This window comes from Choloepus didactylus, chromosome 19, assembly GCF_015220235.1.
Source record: "Choloepus didactylus isolate mChoDid1 chromosome 19, mChoDid1.pri, whole genome shotgun sequence".
In the NCBI taxonomy this organism is placed as follows: domain Eukaryota; kingdom Metazoa; phylum Chordata; class Mammalia; order Pilosa; family Megalonychidae; genus Choloepus; species Choloepus didactylus.
The window spans coordinates 52,265,589-52,293,416 of record NC_051325.1 but is presented as its reverse complement, the minus strand read 5'-3'; the positions used below and the strand labels follow the sequence as shown (position 1 = coordinate 52,293,416).

The window sequence follows — 27,828 nt, the reverse complement described above, 5'->3', positions numbered from 1 at the left end:
AGCAGTTTCAACTCATTTTTCAAAAGGCCCCTTACGGAGCATCTACTGCTGGGAAGAGGGTGAGGCAAGTGAGGCACTCTGGCACTACATTTAAGGAGGCGCTCACTCTTGGGTGCTGATCCCACCCTTGCACAACAATGTGAGGTCCCCTTACATTCCACCCTGGGTGCCTTGCTTGCCTCATTCTAGTCCTGTTCCTGGGAGCATCTCCTTTCTGCCATGCTCTGAGCTAGGCACTAAATATAAAGAGGACTAAAATGGCTCTTTGGTTATTATTTAGTTTACATTATTCATCACAATATTTAACTGGAGAAAGAGGAGAATATTTCTGTTATTTTAAACAAAATAGCTTTCAGGCAAGAAAAGAAAGACAAAAAAAAAAAAAACAAAAAACCTGTGGATGCACAGCCTCAAAATAAATGAGGCTGAAGCTGGAAACAGTGGTCTGGACAAACTGCCATCCAATAGGAAAGGCAGAGATTTTGATGAATACAATGAAAGGCCAACATTCTAATATAATTAGACTGGTTAGAGAAGAGACCTAGGCCTCCAGGTCCACACAGGAGATGTGTTTACAACGATTAACATGCAAGTGCGTCTTCACAGCAAACTCTAATAACCATTTGGTTAAAAGGATCAGATGCTGCCTTTGCTGACCATGCTGTCTCATGGGAACAGTTGGCATATACTCATATACTCAGAGGATTGGAGCCAAGTAATATGGAAACCAAGGTGACTTGAAAGGCAAACTATTATCAAAAAAAGAGGAAGGCTAGGGGAATGTATGACACCAGAAGGAAAGATAGACAATACAGACAGACTGTATAACTTAGTGACTCCTAGAGTTGTCACTGATGGTTACTAAACATACAAATACAAAAATGTTTTTACATGTGGGAGAACAAAGGAATGTAAATGTTGAAAAAGGGATGGTATTGGGGAAAAAATATAATCAATGCAAACTAGAGTCTATAGTTAACAGTAACATTGCAATATGCTTCCACTAAAGGTAACAAAGGCAAAAAAAAAAAAAAAAGAAAAAGAAATATTTCCACTGAACAGTTGCCATGTCATGTTCACAGCGTATTCAGACACTCTTAACTTCATGTTCAATGAAAAGAGCATGAGCTTCTGAGTTAGAGAAATCCATATTCAATACTGGCTCTGCTACTTACTAGCTTACTGATTTTGAACAGGCTGCTTAACTTCCCAGAGCCTCAGTTTCCTAATCTGTAAAACAGGGATACTACTCCCAGACTAACCATTAGAGTAAATGAAATAGTGCATGTACAACCCATGGCATGGTTGGCATACAGGAAGTGTTTAATAAATGTTAGCTCTCTTTTCTCTTTCTACTTCCTACAAAAGCATGAACCATAAACCAAAAAAGGACCCAAGATGGAATCACATATCTAGGAAATTTCTGTAACCTGTTCATCAGTATCAGATTAAAGAAAAACCAAAATCCTTAAGATCTACCCATATATTAAATCAGGGAGCTGTTCTTAGAGAAGATGTGCCCAATTGCCTCCTCTCAATTCATAAAACTATTCTTTTATAGCAGTTAGTGGTGTGGACTCTAGCTGTGTGACCTTGGGCACATTACTTAGTTTCTCTATTCCTCAGTCTCCTTGTCTTTAGAATGGGGACAGATATAGGATTGCTGAGAGGCTTAGACTTGAGATAATCCCTTAGCATTGTGCCTGGCACACAGTGGACAGAAACTAGCTGCTTGGCACAGATTTAGAAAGAGTAAACCCACTCTCTAGCCAAACTAAGATCGGTGTTCTGAGGTCAGCAAAATGATTTATGTGGAAGGGACTTAAACATAGTGTGCTTACCCCTGGTTGCACTCTACATATCTTGCGGCAAACTTTTCCATTAACCGATCGATCTTCTGGGCTTCCCCAGGTAGGCGGAAACCTTCTAGGAATGTCCGCAGGGCTGAAACAAATTCCTTTTCACAGAAGTCAAGTTGGTCCACATAGGCATACATCACTTCCTTGTTGAACTTTGTGCTGTCTCCCAGAAAATCACCTACTTGGGTCTGAAATACACGTACTCACTCACAACTAGAAATCATCAAATATGAACCTATAGCAAAAGACACCTCAGCCAAAGCAGGGAGGCAGAATACTTTGGCTCCAAATGCCCAGACCAGGCTGGACTGCTAGAAAAGTTAGGTGACTCCCTGAGCCTACCGACCCACCCACCCAACCATTCCAGGTTCACTCTGCTCTGCCACAAGTGAAAGAAAAGAAAGAGGCACAAGAGACTTGCAAATGGATGGAATGATGTGGTGCAATCAAGAGAGAGGTCAGTTGCAGATGACCAGCCAGAAGAATAGTTTACAGCAATCAAGGGACACTTCTAGCTCTGCCACTGTTCCACCAAATATACAGCCACCTGGCAGGAGACTAGTTTATTTCCATCAAAGAGCTCTTTGCAACACTGGCCAAAGAGAAAAGTAGGAGTGTTGTAATTGGGTGTCTGGACAATAGCCACTGCACACAGGGTGGGCCAATCTCTAGGCTAAAGTTGGTCATCTCAGAATCATCTGATGGAACCCACATGCAAGTGCCAAACCCCCAGTCTTACAGAATCTAGGCGCTCCTCCTGGTGCAGGAATTGGGCAATGTCTTCTACTGATGTTCCCAGCATGCCCTGCTCCTGGAGAAACTGGATCCCCCTCTTGGGTTTCTTATTGAACCTGTTTCAAGAATAGTCGGGACACAGATTGTTCATTTCAAAATATGGAGGACAAAAAAACAACAACTGGCAATTGAGGCAAATTACAATAGAAAACACCATGAACGAGTCATCATATATCAACCAGGAAAGTCCTATGTGTCCTAGTAGCTTTTCTGATTTCTACTTGCAATTTTTGACCCAGCTATTGTGGAGTCAGCTGGTTGTCATCCAATTTCCATTCTCCCCTTTACCAACACTACTAGAACTCTACTTGGCTGGGCACACAACCAACTGGAATAAAAATTACTTTTCCCTAAGTCTTTTAAGCAAAGTGCAACCATATGATAAATTCTGGCTAGTGACATATGAATAGAAGTGATCTGGGTACTTCTAAAAATGATCCTTAACCAAAGCTGACTTAGCAAGGAGGTACACGCTTTTTGCCCTTTCTCTCTTCTTTTCCGCCAGAATATATGTGTGATGGCTGGTGCTACAGAAGCCATGTTAGACCATGAGGCAAGATGAAAAGCTTGGCTAAGGATGCTGAAATAGAAAGCTAAAAAGGAACCTGGATCCCTGATGTCCACAGAGCCACAAAATAGGCCTACACTACTCATTTTTGGATTTCACACACTCACTCTGCCTGGCTCAATTAGACTCATCTCCAAGTACCAATATTAGCCTTTTGCAACAGGCATAATCCCTTCAGGAGTCAGTCCTAGATACCCAAGTAGAAGACATAGCTTTATAAGATGCCTCAAGAGATTCTGCTAGAGTGGCAGTCACACTCACAGATCAATGCCATGTTCAATCATCTCCTTTTGTTGCTTGATGACCTCAAACTGCTCTGGATCGTCCTGGATGGTCATCTGGGTCCCTGAGGACATTGTGGATTCCATGGACGTCACACTGCTCCGTCTTGCCATGTCAAGGCCTTTTCCTTCCCCCATTTCCTGATCCGTGAGCCTCTCTTGACCTGCAGTGACACAAAAGCAAATGAAACCAAATAAGTTGACGGGACATGGTTACAGCTAACCTCAAGTCTGAATTCACAGTTCTCTTTTCCAGAACTATAACAATAAAACGTTTACTTTAAGGATAATAAGCATGAAACCTTGATAACTCCCAGATACTTTACTTAAACTTATTTTTGGAGAGGCTTCAGGGTTCTGTCTCCTAACAGAAGCTTTGAACAACCAGCAAGAACAGGCCAAAACATGTTTCTCAAAGCTCCAGAGAACAGTTAAAAGACTGCAGAAACAGAGTCAAGAAAAAGGCTATTAAAAGAGGTAGGATCTGTGGCACCCTTGCTGACCCCTTTCCCATCTCCTCACCAGAGAGGAGTCAGCCTGCACCCAGAGCAGGTCCCAGATCTCGGTTCCATAGGGAGCAGAGTAGCCCTTGTGCATACACTGGGAACGTGTATGTCTGGCCCAGTCTCTCTGATGGTAGCTTAAGGGACTAAACCAGGACACCCACTGCAGGCTCACCATCCCAGAATTTGCCCTGTGTGTAGAAAGCAGCTCGCAGCGCTCTCCTACAGGATGCTGTGGGTAAGCAGTCAAGTCATGGCTGCCTGGGCAAGAAACAGCGGGCTGTAACACATATATTGCAGCACCCAGGAAAACATTTGTATCCATGTAACAGTGGAACTCCTAGGGCCACACATACATGCCTAAGACAAGACACATGCACACAAGAGGATCAAGGAAGCCTCTATACTTCGGCCTTGAGCTATTCTCTAAATTCTTTGTATGGATAAGCCCTGAAGGACAGCACTGGCAGGTCAATGTGCAAAAACTGGAAAAGATGTTTTCTTCTTCTCCTTCCTTTTTTTCTTTTTTGATATCTCCTGGCATTCAAGGAAGCTTTGTCATAACACTTGTAGATACAAGCTTAAGGAACAGATGCATCAGAGTCTGAATTCAAGCAATACAACATTAAAATATCCAAACTGTCCAAGATTACAGAATGCAAAGGAGAAGATTAAAGCATTGGAAATCATCAATGAGGAGGACTGGACTTGGGACATATCAGTCAAAAACTGGAAGAAAAAAAAAAAAAGGCCCTAAATATACTCAAAGAGCTAAAAAAGAAAACACGGACAAAGAACTAAAGGAAATCAAGAAAATGAAAGATGAACACAAAGAGAACATCAACAGAGAGGCAGAAATTATGAAAAGGAACCAAATAGAGCTGAAATCCAGTTAGCAGAAATAAAAAATTACCCAGAAGGGTTCAACAACAGATGGGAGCTAGAAGAAGAAAGAACCAATGAACCTGAAAATAAGTGATATCACCCAGTCTGAAGAAGAGAAAGAGGAAAAAATGAAGAAAAGTGAACAGGTCTGAGGAACCTGTAGGGCACTATCAAGCATACCAATATACACATTGTGGGAGTTCCAGAAGGAGAAAAGAGAGAGAAACGGGCAGAGAGAATATTCAAAGGAATAATAACTGAGAACTATCCAAATGTAATGAAAGATATGGATATACACATTTAAGACACTCAAATTCCAAACAGGATAAACCCAAACAGACTCACACCACAGCATATTATAATCAAACCACTGAGTATCAATGATAATGAAAGAATTCTGAAAGCCACAAGAGAGAAACAACATGTCACATACAAGGGAGCCTCAATAAGATTAAGTGCCAATTTCTCATCAGAAACTATGGAGACAAGAAGGCAAGGGGATGGCATATTTAAAGTGCTGAAAGCAACAAAATCGCCAAAATATAGAATTCTATATTCTTGTTTCCAAAAATGAGGCAGAGATTGACATTCCCAGTTAAACAAAAGCTAAGGGACTTCGTCATCCCTAGACCAGCCTACAAGAGATGCTAAAGAGAGTTCTGCAGGTTGAAAGAGCAATAGACAATAGATCAAAGCCACACAAAGAAAAGAGATTTCTGGTAAAGGTAACAAGAAGAGTAAATATAAATGCCAGTACTGTTGTATTTTTCCTTTGTAACTCCACTTTTTACTTTCTACAGAACAGACAAATGCATAAAATGTAATGATAATTCAGTGGTTTCAGATTCAGGTATAATTATGAAATTTATGACAAGAACTACACAAAGGTAGGGGGACAAAAGGGTAAAGAAACACTGTATATGTAGACACTATTGAACTTGAGTTGGTATCAAAGCAAATGATATTGACACAGTTTTTGGATATTAAATTTAAGTCCCATGGTAACTACAAAGAAAATATCACAGAATATGCAAGTTTGTAGAGACAGAAATCAGAGTACGGGTTTCCAGGGATGGGGAAGTAAGGGGAATGGAGAGTAATCTATAATGGGTGGAGGGTTTCTGTTTGGGGAGATGGGAAAGTTTTAGTAATGGAGGATGCTGAGAGTACTACAATATTGTGAATGTGATTAATCCCACTGAATAGAATGCTTGTGAGTGATTTAGATGGGAAAGCTGATAGTGTATATATATCACCATGATTAAAAAAAAAAAAGAGCGAGCAACCAAAGAGACCATGACAATTAAATGCAATATATGATCCTGAATGTATTGGGATCTAACAAGGGAGGAGAAAAGGCTCAAAAGAACATTTTAGGATATATGAAAAAAAATTGGAATATAGATGTAAGCTTTATATCAATGTTCAATTTCTCAAACTTAATAAATGCATTTTAAAGTGGCTACAGAAGTGAATATCCTTGGTCTTATGAAATGTACATGGCATCATTAAATGTTCAAGGAGTATGATGCATACAACCTACAATCAAGTGTTCAGAAAATGGGTTGATTAATAGATGGAAAAGTAGACAAATAGAATGATATGGCAAATGTGACAAAATGTTAAAATTGGTGGATCTAGGTATCTGGAGGGGCAGGAGTATGTTGGAGTTCTCTGTATGGCGTCTGTACTGTTTTTGTAATTGTCTTGTAAGTCTGAATGTACTTCAAAATAAAAAGTTAAAAAAATAACAATAACTGATAATACGCTCCAGAGATGTCAAGGTTACAAAAAACGACTGAGAAACTTTTACAGAATGTAGGATGCTATGGAAAAAAAACACCTAAAATGCAATGTGAGATCCCACATAGGATCCTGAAACAAAAAAAGAGCATTGGTGGACAAACTGGTTCATCTTTAGTCAACAGCATTGTATCAATGTTGGTCTTCAGTTAACAGCATTGTATCAATATTAATTTCCTCCTTCTGATACTTAATTATACTATGGTAAATATGATAAATTAGGGAAAGCTGAGTGAGGGATATATAGAAACTCTCAGAACTAGTTTTCCAACTTTAATGTAAGTTTAAAATGAATTAAAAAAAAAAAAGAAATTTTTCACAGAACCTCATAAGCTAATTTTGAGCTAATTCTAAACTTTAAATGAAAAAGTAAAAATCAGGGTCACTTAAGGAAGAACAACGTACCATGGTACTTACCCTACCGGGTATCAAAATTTATGATACAATTCTAGCAAAACTGAAGCTGGGTAAAAAGTACAGTATTGATGAAAGAACAGACAAATCAAAAGAGGAGATAAAAAAGTCAAGAACGAGATTTATATACACACAGAAGTTTAGATTATCATAAATGTAGTGCTTCAAATCAGTAAGGGAAGGAAAGACTACTGAAAAAATGTTGGAATAACTGGCTCTCCTTTTGGAAACATAAAGTTACAGCACAACTTCATGCTATTGCCTCCAATTTCAGACAGAATAAAAGCTAAACCTTTAAAATACAACACGTAGATGGCAAACTAATGTGTTTTGCTCAGTTACAAGTTACAAGACAACTTCACCAAGACAACTTTTCCTGAATCATAAGAAGCTGCTCATGAATGGAGGTGGTGGTAGCAGCCTAGCTCTCTCACCAAGGCTGGTCTGGTGGTTGGGGTTCACATACAGGTCTTTGCTCCACTCCACCATGCACTTGAGAATGGACACCAGGCATTCCAGGCCTTTCTTCCTCAGACTGAGCTCCTAAAGGGCAAAAGTGACATGGCCCAGAAATTTAGCAGATATATTAAGAGCAGACATTTACAAGACTCTTAAGAGAACTATGTGAGGATACTAGATTATCCTGACACAAGGTGCTTTTAAGTATAAAACCCGAGGAAAACTTAACAGAACACACAAGTATTAAGGGCTCATAGGAAAAAATACTGAGCATCTCTAATGGTGTGCATTACAAACACCCTAGCAGCAGAAATATGGAATGCATACTTGCCTAAAATGAACAATGTCAATTGGGTTTTAGAACTAAGTTTTCATTTATTGCTTGGGTGATAAAAAAAAAAATTAAAAATAAAAACACAAAATAGTCTTAACCAGTGACTCTCTGAAAAATGAGAAAAGAACCTTGAACTATGCATCAAATGAGAGACTCCGGATAAATCTTATTCCCTAAACACCCACAAATGCATTCCATTTAAGGACTCATCCTACAAGCACATAAAAACACTTGTTTTTTAATAAGTGGCATTTCTTAATTCTAAAAAGTGGCATTTCTTAAACTGAATATGAACTGCAGATAATTTTTAAAAACCATGCAAACATACACTTCTAATACAGCATCTCAGGCAGCACAGATCTCTCTGTGAATCTGACAGCAGCTGTGGACTTTCATCTAGTTAAAATGCCCACACACCAAAATTCTACACATAATTCCAGGGAGTTCACAGACCCGACCAACTCATTCAAAGACCTCAACTGAAGGAGCCTATTCTATCTGTAGGCACTCTAATAATGAGCAATATCCAGTAAGTGGAAATCTCCTTTGCCGATACTAAAGACCGGGATCCTGTTTTACACACTATCTTTGGAATCAACTCACTTCCTACAGTCTCAGCTCAAATGTCACCACCTCAGGGAGACTACCCTGATGACCCCATTAAAAATTACAACACCCCCATCTCCAGCAGTCTTTCTCTTTCATCCACGCTTAATTCTCTGAAGCACTTATCACCACCTGACACCTTACTTCAACTGTCTGCTTGCAGTATAGTTTCATGACAGCAGGGACTGTGTGCATATGTGTGTGTGTGTTGTGCTTTGTTCACTACTCTATCTCCAGCTCTGAGGACAGTGCCTGGCACATGGTGGCACTCAATAAATGTTTACTGAAGAGAATGAATTTTAGATATAAATGAGTGTTCTCAGGGATTTTACCTGCAGAGGTGTCATTCCCAGCTCGTGTCCACTTCTTCCCTGAGCGATTTTGGATAAGTCATTTACAAGGCGCTCAAAAATGTTAGCAGCATTTAAATCACAGTCATAGTTGACATAAATATCCACAACACACTGGGCATCTTGGAAAATAACACACAAGTATTAGAAATTCTAAAGACAAATAGCAGTTATGTTTTCTTATTAAATAAGACCTCTTTGTCAAAAAATTGTCCAGTGAGTTACTGATTCAGAAGGCCATACCTCAATCAGGAAATGCATGTTGGGAGTACTAGGGAGTTGGAGGCTTATGAAAAGGAGCCTTAATGAATTGTAAGAACTTTCCGTATATTGAGGATATTGAGCTTTGCTAACGCTGAGGTGTTTTCCAGCACAAGGGACTTTCAGTGCTGAAACCAGGAAAGTCCCAGGCAAACCGGGAAGAGTTGGTCATTCTCTAAAAAAGAGGTGGAGTGTCATTAGGCTAGAATTAGCCTTTAAAGTAAGAATTTCCCAACACACATTAAAATGTGAAAAAGCAGAGTTAATGGTCTTGGGCTTTAAGAAAATGAAAGCATCAAAGGGATTTCTGAGTGAGTCTAACAGATGAGCACCCGCAGGAATAAAATAAATACCTGCACAGATCCTCGTCAGAGTCTGAATAACCATCCACCTGTGCTCAAAAGAACTTGTTGATGTTTCCAAAATGTTCAGGAAAATCTCTTTGAAAAAGACCTACATGACATGAAGACAAAGAAAAACTCTGTTAAATTAGGGCTCAAAAATTCCAAAGCTTTTAGAGGACTGGCAGATCCTGGAACAAGTGAAGTAGCCTTTGCAGAAGGAAAAGGCAGTGCACACATACTGCTGAACGGCAGCTGAAGCCTGGCCTCAGTGTGGGAACAGCAGGAAGGTGGGGCCCTGGAGAACACATGCCCCATTAGAGAGAGCAGCTGCTGCTCAGCTCCGGCCAAGAGCTGCCACGTGGAAATGCAGGATCAGTGCTATGATTTTTCGAGAGAAACCAGGAATTCAGATTTTCATATAAAACCTGATTTTTCAATTTGGCAACTAACACAAATTATTTCAAACAATTAGCAGACCAAACAAACATGTTTGGGGACCAAGTCCAGCACACAAGCCACACTATTTAAACTGTGAATCAAATGAAAGGCAAGCAATATTTGGGGGCACTGATTTCTTTATGAAAAGGTAATCTTCTTCACTCACTCAAAAAGTTCCTCTTTAGGGTGCCAACAAGTAGACAGTATAACTGTGGTTCCTGGTAACTGTGACACCAACAGTTAACTCTTTGGTTTAAATATTATCAAATAAAAAATTAAATTTGGAATCCATACCTCAATCTGCATTTTCAAGTGCATTTTAAAGTTTGAAAGAAGAGTAAGAAAAATGGCAAGAGAGAGCTCAAAGACATCAGGCACTGAAGAGACGCCGTTTTTGGACAACGCCACACAGAGATATTGCTTGATTGCATTGATGAACATCTCGTGAGTCCTGAAGACTGGGCCAGCATTTTGCAACACAGAGAGGAGCAGTTGCAGGGAAACCACCTTGGAACGCAGCTCATGGGATCTGTCAAAGAAAAACAACAACAGTATTAAAAGATAAAATGTAGAACAGTCAGTTGCTTGAGAAGGCCTCACTCCTCTACCAGTAAGAAGCATTTTCTGAGAGACCAAAGAATTAAGAATTTGCAACAGCATGTAAACGTCAAGAAAATGAGGGCAGATGGCACAAGGCAGAGTTTCATGGAGCTTGTAGGTCCTTGGAGAACAAGGCCTGCCAACTGCACTCCTATTCTTTTGGTCTCTTCCTGACCCAAAGTAGAGAGTACAGCAGGAGCAAAGTAAGTATCCACTAGCTTTGGAAAAGTGGTTCTGCAACTAAACTGACAGAACCAATTACTCTACATCATTTCATGTGAGGCTAAAAGCTCTATCCCACTCTATCTTTATACACAACAATGATTTTGTTTATCCACCCCCACATTCACCTTAGAGTTCAGGGATGATAAGAGATGGGAACTTTTCAGAAACCATTTTCCTAATATCATCATAACACTAGCTAGATTTCTCAACAGAAGAGTTGTGGATTATTACCAATGACTAATAATAATGATCATAACAATAGTTACTATAAAACTCCATAAAGTATAAGGCCCTGTGCTTGATATATCATCTATATTATTCCATTTAACCATCAATTCTGTAAGGTATTTTTCCATATTCCCATTTTTTCAGATGAGTCTCAGAAAGTCATACTGCCATAAAGCTAGTATAAAGTGGAGGTGCCAGGATTTAAATACAGCTCTCTCTGGTTCCAAAGCCTCTGCTTTCTTTGCTTCACATTTCTGCCATCCTTACAGTAGTTTGTTCACTTTAAAGAAAATTCTGGTTTCCCTGGGTTGAATCTGGGGCTTTAACCTGTATCCAGGGTACGCATGCATCCTGCTCCTCCCTGACCCCCAAAGGAGATTAAATCCATTAGACAGAAAAAGAGGTACAGTACATGTTCAATATGTTGACTATTTTTAGCATATAAACCAAGGAAAGCAAACTGGGCAAAATCTTGGTTGGTAAGGATTAAGAGATAATTCATTATGAAAGGACTGTAAGGACTACATGAGTTTGAGAAGTTGTAAAACCACCCTGAAGAAATTCCTGCACTCATACCAACAAGAGGACATGACACTGGGATTTCTTGGAACAAGGAAAGGCTGAAACACAGTATCATGTGCTCCTGGATCATTTGGGCTGCAGATGGCCAATAATTGCTGTCTGCTTACTTTGGATCTGGGGGGCCTTCACCAAGCGGTTTCATGGACAGCTTGCAAAGGGAGCGGAATACAAGGAAGGCATCCTTCTGCAGAATATGAGAGAACTTAGCAGCCACTTGATGTCCTTGTGTATCTGATTCCTAATAAAAGAAACACCAAAGGGTCAAAACAAAAGGATAACTCTTTCCCAAAATAAGAAATGTATTTACTTCAAGAAAAGTTAAAAATCTTTGGAATAAAAATTCTTATATTTATTCAATAGGTAAGTGAGGGATATGGGGGAGGGAAGAGTATAGCAAGACTATGGGGGAATCATTAGAGCCATTATAAAACTTTGTTCCTTGTCCTTCAAAAAGTTGATGCAGACAGGTTTAAAATGATAAATGATTAAAAGTTAAACCATGAAAACATCTAAAACAAATATAGGTAAATATTTTTATTAGTTTGATGTAAGGAAGGTAATTCTAAGAACACTATTGCAGAATAAATAGGAAAAAATAGGTGTTTTAAAATAAGCCTTAACTAAAAAAGTAAACCACATTTAAAAATAGAAACTTAATAGAAAAATAATGGTAACATATAACAAGGATTAATATTCTTAGTATACAAAAAGTTCCTATAATTTATTAAGGAATATGAATCCCTCCTCCAAATGAAAAACATACAAAAGTCATGAAAAAGCAATTCACCAAGATATGCAAAGGGAAAATAAACCTAAATAGCTTTACTACTATTTCTCCTATCAGACTGGCAAAGATTCAGATTAGTAGTGTTGCCCATTTTAATAAAAGAACGGGAAATCTGGTACTGATACCCTTCAAGTGTGCAGGGATTCAGGTATTACTTTCCCAGAAAGCTGATTTGGTGTTAAGGGAGACTTAAAGCTTCCAATACCACTTACAGGAATTTATCCTAAGGAAAGAATCAAGGATGTGCAAAAAGATACAGCTATAAGTGTATTTGTTACAGAACTGCTTCCTGTGATAAAATCAAAATAATCTAATAGGGAATGGTTGACTATGTTATGGTAATCCATATGACAGATTTTACAGGGCCATTAAAAAATTACTTAGATCAGTATGTACTGATGTGGGAAGATGTCCATGACATAGTTTTGAGTGAACAAAGCAAGTCACCACCCAATATATACGACGGGATTCTCTCCTGTGAATCCGAATATGCCCCTTTAAGTGTAATGCATGCATTTGCAATGGGGATGATGTCACCCCCAATGGGGTAAAAATTGTTTTGGTGGGGAGGAATCTCACTTTTATGTACAAAGCACAGATATACATACAGTATATAAACAGATATACAGTACATCTGCAGCATTAAAATTTCATTGGTAGAGTATGGCAGTTAGGGAGGAAAAACGTCTAAAAAGGCTCCTTTAGGGGAATGATGATAAAAATGGTTGGAAAACAGTGAAAAGGTGAGCAATAGTTATCTCTGGGTTAGGGGACTATGGATGATTTCTATTTCCCTTTGTATTTGTATTTTCCTACAGTAAATGTTCCTTATTTTCCTATAATAAACGCAACTTATTTTGAGAAGCAAGAAAAAGGGCAGGAAATGTCTGTTTTAAAAACTAAACTAGGTTTAATAACAATATCATATACAGCCGACATTAACACATTCCAGAAAATGAGCCTGCTAACACAAAGAATATCAGGCTGGGATTTTGCAACAAAAAATGGAATAGGACTTGCTTGTTTCACCCTCTTTTTGGATCGAGATTTTATTCGGCATCTTCTAAAAGAGTAAAAACTGAAATGAGTCTATAGAAGACGACGATCAGCATACCAGATTATCCGCAGACGACAAGGACTGCCGGTCATCTGCTATCCCATTGGTCTGTGAGTTTCCATCAACTCCTGGGGGCACGGCACATTCCTGGCCCTCAAGTCCACCGAGGACCCTCTCAGGTTCTGTCACACCATGCTTTTCTGCTGCTTCTTCAAAATAAAAGAGCGAAGTCATTGTCAAATTAGTACTTATCCTAAAAGCTGCCTGATACCAAGAAGAGGTATCACATAACTTACATAACTTCCAGCTACCACTTTCCCCGCATTCTCCTCAGCACTATCCCATGACTGACAGAAGACCAAAAGAGGCTTGGCCCAAGTGGCGCTTAAGCTCGCAAGTGTCTATTAGCCTCAGGCCCCTCCCAGAAGACAGCAATGCACACCTCCCTCCAAGGGGCTTTGTGCATATTGCAGGCCATGTCAACCGTGCCCCAGAATCGTGCAGAACAGCGCCCTGTCTACCCTGTCCACTTCTGGAAGAAACTAGAAGCAGCTAAACACGAAAGGCACAGGTGAAAAAGGGTCATTAATTTAAGGGTTAGAGAAGAATCGTGTAAACGAAAAGAGTTTAACAGGACAGAAAACCTCAGTTGCAGAGAAAACGTAGCAGAGTTTCCTGACAGCCATGTGAAAAGGAGGAAGACAAAGAAATAAATAGCTCTCATCATTAAATGAAAAAAAGCATATCTGATGACTAACACAACAACTGAACTCTGAGGTATTTACCATGTGGATCTTTACTGAAGGGACACTGAACAACTTAATGAGCAAGATCTTCAATAATGGTTTAACAAAGCATAAATTTATTCAGCAGGTATTTATCAAATGTCTATTATGTGCCAGTCTCTGTGCTAGGAGCTTGGGGAAACAACAGTGCTGCTTCTTATGATACCTTCCTATATAGACTCCAGAAACAAGCTAAAGATAGAGATGAAATTACTGTATTTTAAAAGTATTTCTACAAGGAGTTTATAAATAATGGCATCTCTGAATACAGCTTTGTGACACTCTAACAAAAGGACAGGGCTTGGAGCAGTGGCTTTCAAACTTCTTTGACCATAACCCTCAATAAGATACACATTTTTAAAATCGTGACCCAGTACGCACAGGTGTGCACATAAATAACAGAAACACACATTTCATAAAACAATACTTCTAACATTACTATATGCAAGGCAGTTAAATTGTTTTTATTCTTTACACTAATGCAGAATGTTAAAAATGGGGGCAGGTATATGGGAACTGTATTTTCCACATGATCTTTCTATAACACTACAACTTCTCAAATTAAAAAAAAAAAAGATTGTTTATATTCTTTTCATTTTATTCACTTTCATTTTAAAAACTGCTGACTGCAACCCACTAAATTTATAAGCCATTAATGGTTTACTTGCAATGGAGTTGAGCATTTAATTGACCTGAGATTTTGGGCAAAAGAGACAGAAAGAAAGAAAATCATCCAGTAGTCATTCTGAACTGTACAAGTATAATTCCACTGAAACTATACCATGAAATTGAGGAAGTTATGAAGCCTAATAAGACGAACGAAGCTTTTCTGTGCACCCAATACCCACTGACGTGTGGATCAACCCCTTGATGCACCAATGTCTGGCCATGAAAATTCAGCAGCAATGGGCATGGATCTCAGGGCTCACAGCCTACTCCTGGAAAAACCTGTATGCCCCCTGACCTATTGAAGGTATATGGGAGTGGCCTTTTGTGTCTCCATGTGAAATACCCATTCTCAACATGATCAGACTGTGCTCCTTGAACCTACCTCAAAAGAGAATAAAACCTATCAATAAAAACAGATAATTCTGGAAACCATATGAAAGATGGGCAGGGAGTATCATGAGTTCACTGGGTGGGAGGCATGGGGAACAAACCTCCAACACTAAAATATCTGAGTAAGGACTTTTTTGGAGGAATCAAGTAGGAAGAATAGCTGGGTTCTTGGTTCTTACCTTTAACAGCAGATGTGACAACATCTTCTAAGATCTCCTTCACCACCTCCTGTGCTCCATCCCTTGAGGATTCATCGGTCCCTACATATACACAAATACACACACACACACACACACACACACACACACACACACAGGCATTGCCAAAGAAAACAAAGGAAGGGGGAAAAGTAGATTATGCCAATATTCTTTGAAAGTCATAATTCAAAACACAAATGGTGCAAGTAAGTACTCCCTAAAGCCAAATCTGACTGTGCTAAGAGAAGACAAGTCCCATGAAATCTGGAAATACTTAGGCAGCATCTGCTATGATTTCAAGTTTCCTTCTGTGGAACACTAAAATCTCTCTGACCTTTACACTCTTCCTTCATAAGTCATATTGCTCTGCCCAGGGCCCTCCCCACAACTTGGAGGTGGGAGCTAGATTTTAATCAGCTCTGCTTCCTAGCAGGACCAAAGAGGAGCTCTCTTTTGCGCCTTTGCATAGAGCCTTCGTAAGTGACAGGCCTTCTGCGGCTCTGCTTTCCCTAACCTGTAAACCCAGAATTTAGCACGAGATTTCTGATGTGATGATTGAGCATATACTAAATTTTAAACTGATATTCTGTAAAATGTAAATTGCTTAAGTGAGAGCCTCAGCACTAGCCGTTTTATAAAAAACTAGTTCTGGGAAAGACTTTATAAAGTAAGTAACTCTTGACTAGACTTTTTTTTCTTTTTTGAAACAAATTCAAACTTACAGAAACAGTTATAAAAACAATACAAACCACATACACAGAACTCCAGCATATCCCGACCCCCCTCCCCCGATACCCCAATCCACCAACTTTAACATCCTGTCACACCACCATTTCTTTCTTTTCCTCCTTCCCTCCCTCCCTATCATCCATCATCTATTGCTCTGTCTTCTGAATATATGAGAGCAAGCTGCACACATCCTTGAACAAACAATACAATTCACATATACATTTCCCATGAACAAGAACATTCTTTTATGCATCCCCATTAAGCACAGCTAAGAAGTTCAAGAAATTCAACATTGATACAAAGCTTACATTCTATATTTCCTTTTTTTTTTCTTATGTCCCATCTGTGTTCCTTTGAGCCTCCTCTCCTCTATCCTCAGATCCCAGCCAGGATCATCCTTGGCATTTAATTGTCATTGTCTATTCAGACTTTTTTTTTTCACTTGTGGAAACATACATACAGCCTAAATTGTCTCATTCCAACCCCTCCCTAGCATTCCATTAGTGGGATTAATCACATTTAGAATGTTGCAATGCTATCACCTTCCCACCATCCATTACTAGAAATTTCCCTTCACCCCAAACAGAAACCCTACACTCATTTCTTAACTCCCCATTGCCCCTTTCCCCCCCTTCTCGGAACCCATACCTCCACTTTTCATCTCTGTGGTCATATTCTCTGATACCTTCTTTGTGGGGCTTAAATTTAACCTCTTAAGTCTATAACAATCTTGTTTTTCTTTGATAGCAACTTAACTTCAGTAGGACACATAAACTATGTTCCTTTACTCCTCCATTCCCCCACCTTCATATAGTTCTTGTCAAAAATTACATATTTTACATTGAGTCCAAAACCACTGATTTATCATTACAGTTTATGTATTTTAGATACTGTAGGAAGTAAATAGTGGAGTTACAAATCAAAAATACAGTAGTATTGGTATTTATATTTACCATGTGATCTTTACTGGAAATCTTTATTTCTTCATGTGGTTTCAGTCAATTGTTTAGTGTCCCTTCCTTTCAGCCTGCTAAATTCCCTTTAGCATTTCTTATAGCACTGATCTACTGGTGATGAAGTCCCTCAGCTTTCGATTATCTGGGAATGTTTTCATCTCCCCCTCATTTTTACACTCCAGGTGTTTGTGAATTTTCTAAGTCTCTGATGGTTATTGACTTCTATTTGTATTCCATTGTAGTCAGACAATGTGCTTTGAATAAATTCAATTTTTTTTTTAAATTTATTGAGGTTTGTTTTATGTCCCAGCATATGGTCTATTCTGGAGAAAGATCCGTGATCACTAGAGAAGAATGTGTGTCCTGGTGATTTGGGATGCAACGTTCCATATATGTCTGTTAAATTTCTCTCTCTCTCTCTCCTTTCTTTGTTTCTCTGTCAGTAGGGCTCCCTTTAGTAAGTGAAGTAGGGCAGGTCTTTTATTAGCAAAATCTCTCAGCATTTGTTTGTGAAAAATTTAAGTTCTCCCTCAAATCTGAAGGAGAGCTTTGCTGGATAAAGTATTCTTGGTTGGACATTTTTCTCTCTCAGAATTTTAAATATGTCATGCCACTGCCTTCTCGCCTTCATGGTGGCCGCTGAGTAGTCACTACTGAGTCTTATCTTGTTTCCTTTGTATGTGGTGAATTGCTTTTCTCTTGCTGCTCTCAGAACTTGCTCCTTCTCTTCAGTATTTGAGAGTCTGATTAGAATATGTCTTAGAGTGGGTTTATTTGGATTTATTCTATTTCGAGTTTGCTGGGCATTTATGCTTTGTGTATTTATATTATGTAGAAAGTTTGGGAAGTTTTCCCCAACATTTTTTGAATACTCTTTCTAGACCTTTACCCTTCTTTTCCCCTTCTGGGACACCAATGAGTCTTAAATTTGGAAGTTTTATTTTATCTATTGTATCTCTGAGATCCATTTTGATTTTTTCTCCCATTCTTTCTTTTCTTCTTTCATTTTCCGTTCTGTGGTCCTCAAAGACGCTGAGTCATTGTTCAGCTTCCTCTAATCTTCTATTAAGAGTATCCAATGTCTTTTTAATTTGGCCAGCAGTTTCTTTTATTTCCATAAGATCTTCTATTTTTTTAATTTACTCTTGCAATTTCTTCTTTATGCTCTTCTAGGGTCTTCTTTATGTCCTTTACATCCTGTGCCATGCTCTTCTTCATGTCCTTTATATCCTGTGCCATGCTCTCATTGTTTGCTTTTAGTTCTTTGATTAATTGTGCCAAGTACTGTGTCTCTTCTGATCTTTTGATTTGGGTGTTTAGGTCTGGGCTCTCCATATCATCTGGTTTTATCATATGCTTTAAGATTTCCTGTGGTTTTTGGCCTCTTGGCATTTGCTTTACTTGATAGGGTTCTTTCAGGGTCCATAAAATACCAATCTCTAATTTGTCAGATCTACAGCTTGGTGGCGTACACTTTCTCTAACTAACCAAGAGATGGCGTCCGCGAGTCACCTATTCCCCTCAAGTCAGTTCTCCCCAGCTTTGTCTTTGTGATGTGTGGGGATCTGATTCTTGTGGGGTTCAATTGGTGCACCAAGTTTGGGTGTGTTGTTGGTGCTGTAAGCCCTGAATGTGGGGTGTATGTCTGAGCGGTTATGGAGGCAGGGCAGCTTTAATAATCAAACCTCCTAGGTGTTCCCAGAGATTTCAGGCTGTTGCAAGAGTCCAAGCCTTCACCTCAGTCCCGCCACAGATTGTCTCTGCCACTGACTCACAAGTCCCTGGCACTAGCACAGAGTCCCTGGGATTTCCGAGCGGGTCCCCCTTCTCAGCCATGCTCTTCCAGGACCCCTGCCGAGGGAAGGCTGCACCATGTCACAAGTGTGCGCCAGCCCTCCAGGGAAGCCCTAGGCTGCCGGGTCGTGCAGGGGCATTCCTAGCCTGCCGTAAAGATGGTTAAATGGGGCGTGTTAACTTCCCCCTTTTTGCACAGCTCCGCCTTCCCAGCTCCGGGATAATCAGCTGTGGATGCCCTAAAAGGCCACTGTCCACGGTTGATATTGTGACATGTGCACGGTGCTGTGGGAACACTCCCCGTCACACTGGGTTTCTTGGCTCAGCTCTGGGCTGTGGGTCCAGCCCCGGGCAGGAGTGTCCCCAGCCCACCAGGAAGATGGTTGCAAGGGGCACGGTTTCTTTCTCCTTTGGGCTCCCCTCTGCCCCCCTGGCCCCGAGACAATCAGCAGCGGGTGTGGGTAGGGCTATCCTCCACTCCAGACACTGAGGCGTTGGGAGGGCCTGCTCCTGCCATGCTTCACTGTGCGGTTCTCACCGTTGTTTCCGCAGTTGGTCCCAAGTTTTTGTGTTTTTTTTTAAAAGAACTAGTCTATCTCCAAACGCCAACCCATGGTTTCCCCACACTGCAGCACGGCCACCAGACTTTCAGCCAGCTCACTAGTTTCAGAATGCAGACTCCCAGTTTCACCAAAGGCACAGTCCCTGTGGATTTAGCAGACCTTGTCCGGCTGGTGCATCGCTGGAACTGGTAATCTGGGTCACTTACTGGCTTTTACCTAGTATTTTTCAAGGAGGTGTTTTTTTACCCTGTCTTACCTAGCCACCATCTTGGGTTCTCTCTTGACTAGACTTTTAGAAGTAAACATTACTGATTTATAAGGCAGCAAGCAAAAAGGCTATCATCCTAAGTAAAACCATAGTCATCATCTTAACTATTCCTTGATAAGGATTTTCAGTCAAGTCAATATTTTTATGAGGTCTGTGCTTAGTCTTCAAGTTCCTGGAGAGCCAGCACTAAGTATTTTCATTTCCACAGAACACTTCACACACAACAGCTGTTTAAATGGGTAAATCAATTTATGTAGAAAATATCAATGTCATATACTTTTCTAAAAGGACCAAAAAACTTGAATGAAGTTTAGAAAACTCCCCAGGCACAGTAACATTCTCCTAAATCCAGTTTTTCATCTGAAAAAGATGTTTTAAACTATATCATTTGGTGTTAGCAAAACCTCAGTCATTCTCATACCACCTTCATAATTTCTGCCATTATTAACGTACCACTATAAATTAACTCACCTTAAGTAATTGTGCCGGTTTGTATATATGTCCCCCAGAAAAAGCCATATTCTTTAATGCAATTTTGTGGGGGCATACTGATTAATCTTTTTGATTAGAGTGTGGCCTCTTGACTGAATATTTCCATGGAGATTTGGCCCCACCCACTCAGCGTGGATCTTGATTAGTTTACTGAAGTCATTTAAAAAGAACTCCAGGCCCAGATGCTTGCTGACGCTTTGAGATGCTGGCCTAGAGTTTGCTAGGGAGAAGCTAAGAGATTTGCTAAGCTAAGGCCCAGATGCTTGCTGACACTTAAGAGATTGTTGGAGATACGGATAGAAGGATGTTTGGAGATGCTAAGCTAACAGATGAAACCACCAGAGTTTGCCCTGGAGAAGCTAAGAGAGACCCAGAGACATTTTGGAGAAGGACATTTGAAACCAGAACCCCAGAGCAAAGAATCAGCAGATGCCAGCCACGTGCCTTCCCAGCTACCATAGGTTTTTTGGACACCATCAGCCATTCTTCAGTGAAGGTATACTCATGTTGATGCCTTAATTTGGACATTTTCATGGCCTTCATACTGTAAATTTGTAACCAAATAAACCCCTTTATAAAAGCTAATCCATTTCTGGTATTTTGCATAACAGCAGCATTAGCAAACCAGAAGAGTAACGATATCCATGAACTCACAGGTTTGATGTGCTAATTATATTTTTTGAATGAAGGTTAAAATAAAAGCATAACTATTAAAAATAGAAACTGTTCATCTCTGAACCACTTACATCATGGTTTAGTAAACATATGTCTAGATATTCTCAATTTTCTTTCCATTTCCAACATTCTCTGGTGCTATGATTCAGTAAAATTATGTTGACAATTTCTAATCTGCATTGTGCATTGCAAGGTACCTGGTACATAGCACCTTACTCAGAAACATCAGCATGATGAATACATTTCATCAGTTAAGTTATAAGCTCAGTGAGTTAGACAAGAGGCTATAAAGTAGTGCTGGAAGACCTGGCCTGCAGGTGTGTGTTGATAAGCCTATGCATTGCTTTTTAAAACTTTTCAATTAGTTGGCAACATTTAAAAACTGGGAGACTTGTAACAATCCAGATTTCTGGCTTCTAATTGAAAAAATCAGACGATCTGGCAAACTGGACTACAACTAGCTGCTGCCTCCTTTAGCCAAGGCATGAGCTCTACAGATGCCTGATGCGTCAGTCCTTACCACTCCCCTCCACTTAGGCCAAGTGCCAGTCGCCATCATACTTGTACTAGGGTTGCTACAGTACAGTGAGTAGGAAAGTAAAACATTTCCAATAGCATATTCTGTCGAGAGCGGGAGAAATGGGAGAGAGAAAAGACAGGGTGTTTTAAGAAACACTCGAGAGAAAACATTCCCTTGTGGAAGTGAATTCAACACAGTGATTCAATAAGAGTGAGGTTCTGGAGCCAGCAAGTCTGGCTCAGGCCCCTGCCCTGCCACTCTCCAACCTAGGGATTGAGGTTACTTCATCCTCCAGGCCTTAGTTCCCTCAACAGTAAATGGGGAGGATAAAAACAGCCCTAAGGGTTTTGTGAGAATTAAATGAGATAGTACATTTACAGTGTTTAGAAGAGTGTCTGGAAAAGGGTGAGCACACAAACATTAATTTTTATTAGAACCACGTGTTTTACATGTAGAGTGTGCTTGAGCTATACTTATGATGCCCTCATAATAGAACCCTGCTCAGTTCTGACATCTCCCTGGCCCTGCAGACAAAGCCCTCCCTACAAAACAAAGTCCATACTGAAATTTCTCAACTAACCACACTGACATATAAAAAAAGCAGTTTCAATTAGTTAATTCCTTCACTCACTGTCTCACAATATTAAGGAATAAAAAAAAATTTTTCCATTTCAATGTGGATTTCCCCCTTTCCTTCACTGCAGCTTTTCCATTTAAAGAACATCATCATTACCAGTTTTTGGTGGGTAAAGAGTGTTTAACTCATTTTCCTTGAGATGCTGATAAAGATATAAGCTGGACCCACTGAATTATCTGTGCAAAATCCAAATATTCTTAGGCCAGGAAAGGGTGGGGAAGAGGCAGGAAGCCCTAATTCTGACAGGATGTCCCTGTGGAGGGAGCTGCTGACGAAAAAATCCCAACAGGGGCCCAGAAGCAGCAGGACTCGCACAACCACCCTGGACTGCTTCCTTGCTGACAGCCTCATGTAGGTCTCATGCTTTTCTGGATACTGAAACAACCACTGTGTTTAAGTTTCATGCATGCTCTGAAAATGTTTGATAACTGTGCCAGTTTGAACGTATTATGTCCCCCCAAAGGCCATTATCTTTGATGTAATCTTGTGTGGGCAGACCTGTCAGTATTAATTAGATTGTAATTCTTTGAGTGTTTCCATGGAGATGCGCCCCACCCAACTGTGGGTGATGACTCAGACTGGATAATTTCCATGGAGGTGTTGGCCTGCCCATTGGGTGGATCTGAATGAAGTTACTGGCGCACTATATAAGATCAGACAGAAGGAGCAAGCGGCTACAGCCAAGAGGGACACTTTGAAGAAAGCACAGGAGCCACAGATGAGAGACAGTTTGAAGACTGCCATTGAAGGCAGACTCTTGCTCCAGAGAAGCTGAGAGAGGGCAAATACCCCAAGTGCAACTAAGAGTGACATTTTTGAAGAACTGCAGCCTAGAGAGGAATGTCCTGGGAGGAAGCCATTTTGAAACCAAAACTTTGGAGCAGACGCCAGCCACATGCCTTCCCAGCTAACAGAGGTTTTCCGGACACCATTGGCCATCCTCCAGTGAAGGTACCCTTTGTTGATGGACACTTTATATCCTTAAGACTATAATTGTGTAACCAAATAAACCCCCTTTTATAAAAGCCAATCCATCTCTGGTGTTTTGCATTCTGGCAGCATTAGCAAACTACAACAATACCCAAATCAAGTACTTGAAAGATTCAGCCATCACTGATGTGGCACCAGACCCTACCTAATTCGCAAACACTGTCCCTAAGCAAACTAAGATCATCGCTTTGAATAGGTTCAAATAGGAGAATCCCCTGATGTCACTCTCTCCCCAGTAAGCTGGAAAACAATCCAGTGGCTGGTATTTTCATTTACTTAACTGATATCCATCTTCCTTACTAACAGATCTCTAAGTTTGTGTTGGAAGGGAATATACGTATATTTCCCAGCCTTCCTTGCAAAAAGGATGGTCATATAACCAAGTTTTAGCCAATGAAGGGTAAGCACATATTATTATGGATGGCTTCTATAAAGGCTCCTTACAAAGGGGAAAAACTTAGCTCACAGGGAGTCCCTTAGTCCTACCCGCTTCCACCTTTTTTCCTCCCTAGAACAAAAAGGCAGCATCTTGAACCATAAGGTGATCTTGAGAATGGAAGTTACATGCCAAGAATAGCAGGAGAAGGAGAGAAGGAGCCAAGGCCTTCCCATGTCCCTGATTTCTGTCCAATTCAGTAGGGATTATGCATGATGGAGGTAGGTGGGGCAATAAGATGCATTCACTCATTCATTCAGTCAACAAATTGAGCGCCTAAGTGTTTGGCACTGTTCAAGGCATTTGGAATACCTCATAGTCTACAACAAAGATCTCTGCCCTCATGGTGCTTACCTTCTAGCTGAGGATAATAAGTAAATTATATTGTATGTAGAGTGCTATAAGGAAAAGTAGAGTTGGAAAAGGGAGATCTGGAGTTGGAGGGGGCAAGTAAAAAGACATAATGACAATAAAGTGTGGCATGTTTGTTTCCTAGAAACCAGTCTAGAGTTTGGTTGTGTCCAATGTTCAAGCACTTAGTAATATTTAAGACTACTAAGGGGGAAAAAAACAGGTAGCACAGCTTATTGCTGTCACATTCCAACCACATACCAATAGGGTTCTTGGACAGTAAAACAATAGTTCCTTGAGAAGAAATACATTAGGTGATGTACCAGCTCAAAATACCTGACCGTTACACAGTTAATAAAAATGCTGTAAACCAATGAGCTGAAAGGTAGGGTGTGTCAAAAACAAGCCAGGAACGAGGGAGACCTAGGGATGCATTTCATTATTTTTAAAATATGTTACTCTGAGGCTTTTTTTTTATTTTCCAAAAAATAAAATAATAAAATTCTTAAAGCAGAGAATTTAGTAATGCTAACATGGAAAGCACATAGGCTTACTTTATTCTACTGCACTGCTCCTACCACCAATACATCTCATTATCATATGAAATATTTATTATTTTTCTTTAAACCAATTCATTTTTCAAGCTAAAATTTATTTTAAAAAATAACAACAGCAAGCACTTATATGGCCCTAAGTACCAGGCACTACTATCATTTAATTCTCACACCCCTATAAGGTAGGTCCTAGTCATAATCCTACTTTACAAATGAGGAAACTGAGGCTCAGAGAGATAAAATATTTTGCTCAAGGTTGCAGAGCTACTAAGTGGTGGAGGATAAAGTTTCTCTATTTTATAGTTCAAGCATTGGGTTTTTTGTTTGTTTGTTTTTTTTTTTAATGAAGTATTACATGAAAGGAATTGAAGTTTGGCTCCTAAGTCCCTTTTTTTTTCTCTTAAAGAATGACATGCAAGAAGAAAAGGTGGGCAAAGGAATTCATAATTTTACATATCTGTACACGTATAAAAATGATAATATCTAATGTTTGGGATTAAAATCAGAATCTTAAAAACAAGAAAACGGGGAAAGAGGGGGCAAGATGGCGGCATAGAGAGGGGTATAATTTAGTTAGCCCCCTGGAGCAACTAATGAACAACCAGGAACAACTAGTAAATAATTTGGAATAACTGCTGGGGGATAACTGTGACTGTCCCACATCGTACACCAACCAGGCATTGAGAGGAAAGCCTGAGATCACAGCATAAAATCTGTAAGTAAAAGCTGCGGAACTGTGCTGGGAGCCCCCACCCTCCATGGCAAGCTAAGCTGCAAAACCTCACTGTGGTAGAACGTGGCACTCTCTGAGCAAGTGAATGTAGCTCAGCCCAGCTCCAACTGGGGTTTTATTTAACAAATGTGGACTGCTGAATACAAGCTACAAACCCCTAACAAGCAGAGGCTTTTAATGACTACTAACCTTAAAGAACCAGACGACTCATCTGTCCTGGGAGGGGGAGCCCAGAAGACTGTGTATTACCACTGGCTGATGAGTGAAACTGGGGGGCCATGGACTGGCTCTGAAAAGGGGTTTTCTTTCCCTTTTTCTCCCTCTCAACCTGAGGGGCTCAGCGGAGAGAGCTTCAGCCATTTTCAGTTCACAGCGCTCTGACCCAGACAGGGGTTGAGATAACAGAGTCAGAGAGATAAAGGAGCTATTCAAATGCAGATGAAAACTCCCTAGGGGGTGTATCTTCCCTAAGACGAAGGAGGTGGGGCCCAGCTCTACTATCAGTCTTCCCTTCAGAACCAGACCCCAGAGCTTGGGGAAAAATAGCCAAAACAGAAACTGAAGGGGCCACACCTCCTTATACCAGTCCAGAGCAAAAGGCTGTCAGGCGCCACCTGCTGGGCAGGTTCGGAAAAGCACAGAGGCTAAAGACCTCACAGGAAAGTCTGTCAATCTCTAAGACACACCCGCAGGGAGACTTGAAACTGAATATAACCCCATTCTAAGATCTGAACCCATTCTGGTCTGGGAAAATCTGATTGGGGTAACAAAAGAAACCAGATGCCCAGACAACAAAAAACTACAATCTACTCTTGGAAAAACAAAGATATGGCCCAATCAAAGGAACAAACTTACACCTCAATCAAGATATAGATGAGGTACGGTTTCACTTTAATGAAACAATCTATTACAGATTTTCAAAGAAAAATGATAAATCAAACCAAAAACCAAATCAACAAGTTCAGGGAATATATGGCAAAAGATACAAAGGCTATAAAGAAAACAGTGGGCAAACATAAGGTAGAAATCAAAAGTTTGAAAAAGCAACTGGCAGAATCTATGGAAATGAAAGGCACAACACAAGAGATGAAAAACACAATAGAGACATACAACAGCAGGTCTCAAGAGGCAGAAGAAAACACTCAGGAACTAGAGAACAAGGCACCTGAAATCCTACACACAAAAGAACAGATAGGGAAAAGAATGGAAAAATATGAGCAACACGCCAGAGAATTGAATGACAACAAGAAGTGCATGAATGTACATGTCATGCGTATCCCAGAAGGAAAACAGAAGGGGAAAAGGGCAGAAGCAATAATAGAGGAAATAATCAATGAAAATTTCCCATCTCTTATGAAAGACATAAAATTACGGATCCAAGAAGCACAGCATACCCCAAACAGAACAGATCTGAACAGAACTATGCCAAGATATGTAATAATCAGATTATCAAACATCAAAGACAAAAAGAGAATCCTGAAAGCAGCAAGAGAAAAGCGATCCATCACATACAAAGGAAGCTTGATAAGACTATGTACGGATTTCTCAGTAGAAACCATGGAGGCAAGAAGGAAGTGGGGTGATACATTTAAATAGACACTGAAAGAGAAAAACCACCAACCAAGAATCCTATATCCAACAAAACTGTCCTTCCAATATGAGGGAGAGTTTAAAATATTCTCTGACAAATAGACAACAACAGAGTTTGCAAACAAGATACTTGCGCTATAGGAAATGCTAAAGGGAGCACTACAGACAGATGGGAAAAGACAAGCGTGAGAGGTTTGGAACACAATTTTGGGTGATGGTAGCACAGCAATGTAAGTACACCGAACAAAGATGACTGTGAGTATGGTTGAAAGAGGAAGGTCAGGAGCATGTGGGACACCAGAAGGAAAGGGAAAAGATAAAGACTGGGACTGTGTAACTCAGTGAAACCTAGAGTGCTCAACAACTGTGATAAAATGTACAAACATGTTTTTACATGAGGGAGAACAAATGAACATCAACTTTGCACGGTGTTAAAAATACGCTGGTATTGGGGAAAAAATACAATCAATGCAAACTAGAGACTATAGTTAACAGAAACATTGTATTATGCTTTCTTTAATATAACAAAGGCAATATACCAATGCCAAATGCCTATAAGAGGGGAATATAAGGGAGGAGTATGGGACTCTTGGCATTGGTGATGTTGTCTGATCTTTTATTCTACTTTAGTTTAATTCCATCTTTCCTTTTGTTGCTTTTTAGCTGTCATTTTTTTCTTTCTTTTTCTTTTGTCTCTCTACCTTCTTTACTCTTCCTCCTTCTTTGTGGAATAAAGGAGATGTCCTTATATAGATATTGGTGATGGTAGTAAATACATAAATATGTGACTATACAGGGAACCATCGATTGTTTACTTATGAAGGAAAGTATGGTGAGTGAACAAAACTGTCTTAAAAAACAGGTTGATGAAGAAACCTTGAGGGCACTATATTGAGTGACATAAGTCAGACACATTAAGACAAACATTGCAGGGTCTCACTGATATGAACTAATTATAAAATGTAGACTCACAGACATGAAATATAAGTTACCAGGATATAGAATGAAGTTAAAGAATGGGGAGCGGTTGCTTATTATGAGCAGAATGTTCAACTAGGTTGAACTTAAGGGCTTGGAAATGGACAGAGATGACAATAGCACGTTATTGTGATAATAACTA

At 39.9% G+C, this 27,828-nt stretch overlaps 1 protein-coding gene across 1 annotated transcript in view; it reads right to left on the bottom strand.

The window, feature by feature from the left end:
* Positions 1 to 27,828, bottom strand: part of ARFGEF2 (ADP ribosylation factor guanine nucleotide exchange factor 2) — a 122,556-nt gene that overhangs the window by 50,452 nt on the left and 44,276 nt on the right. The window contains exons 7-16 of the mRNA XM_037811398.1: positions 15,403 to 15,483; positions 13,437 to 13,588; positions 11,643 to 11,773; positions 10,195 to 10,429; positions 9,472 to 9,571; positions 8,840 to 8,979; positions 7,543 to 7,651; positions 3,484 to 3,667; positions 2,599 to 2,710; positions 1,842 to 2,047 (exon numbers count right to left, since the gene is read on the bottom strand). Coding sequence (XP_037667326.1) covers positions 1,842 to 2,047; positions 2,599 to 2,710; positions 3,484 to 3,667; positions 7,543 to 7,651; positions 8,840 to 8,979; positions 9,472 to 9,571; positions 10,195 to 10,429; positions 11,643 to 11,773; positions 13,437 to 13,588; positions 15,403 to 15,483 — 1,450 coding nt within the window. The remainder of the gene's footprint in view (positions 1 to 1,841; positions 2,048 to 2,598; positions 2,711 to 3,483; positions 3,668 to 7,542; positions 7,652 to 8,839; positions 8,980 to 9,471; positions 9,572 to 10,194; positions 10,430 to 11,642; positions 11,774 to 13,436; positions 13,589 to 15,402; positions 15,484 to 27,828) is intronic.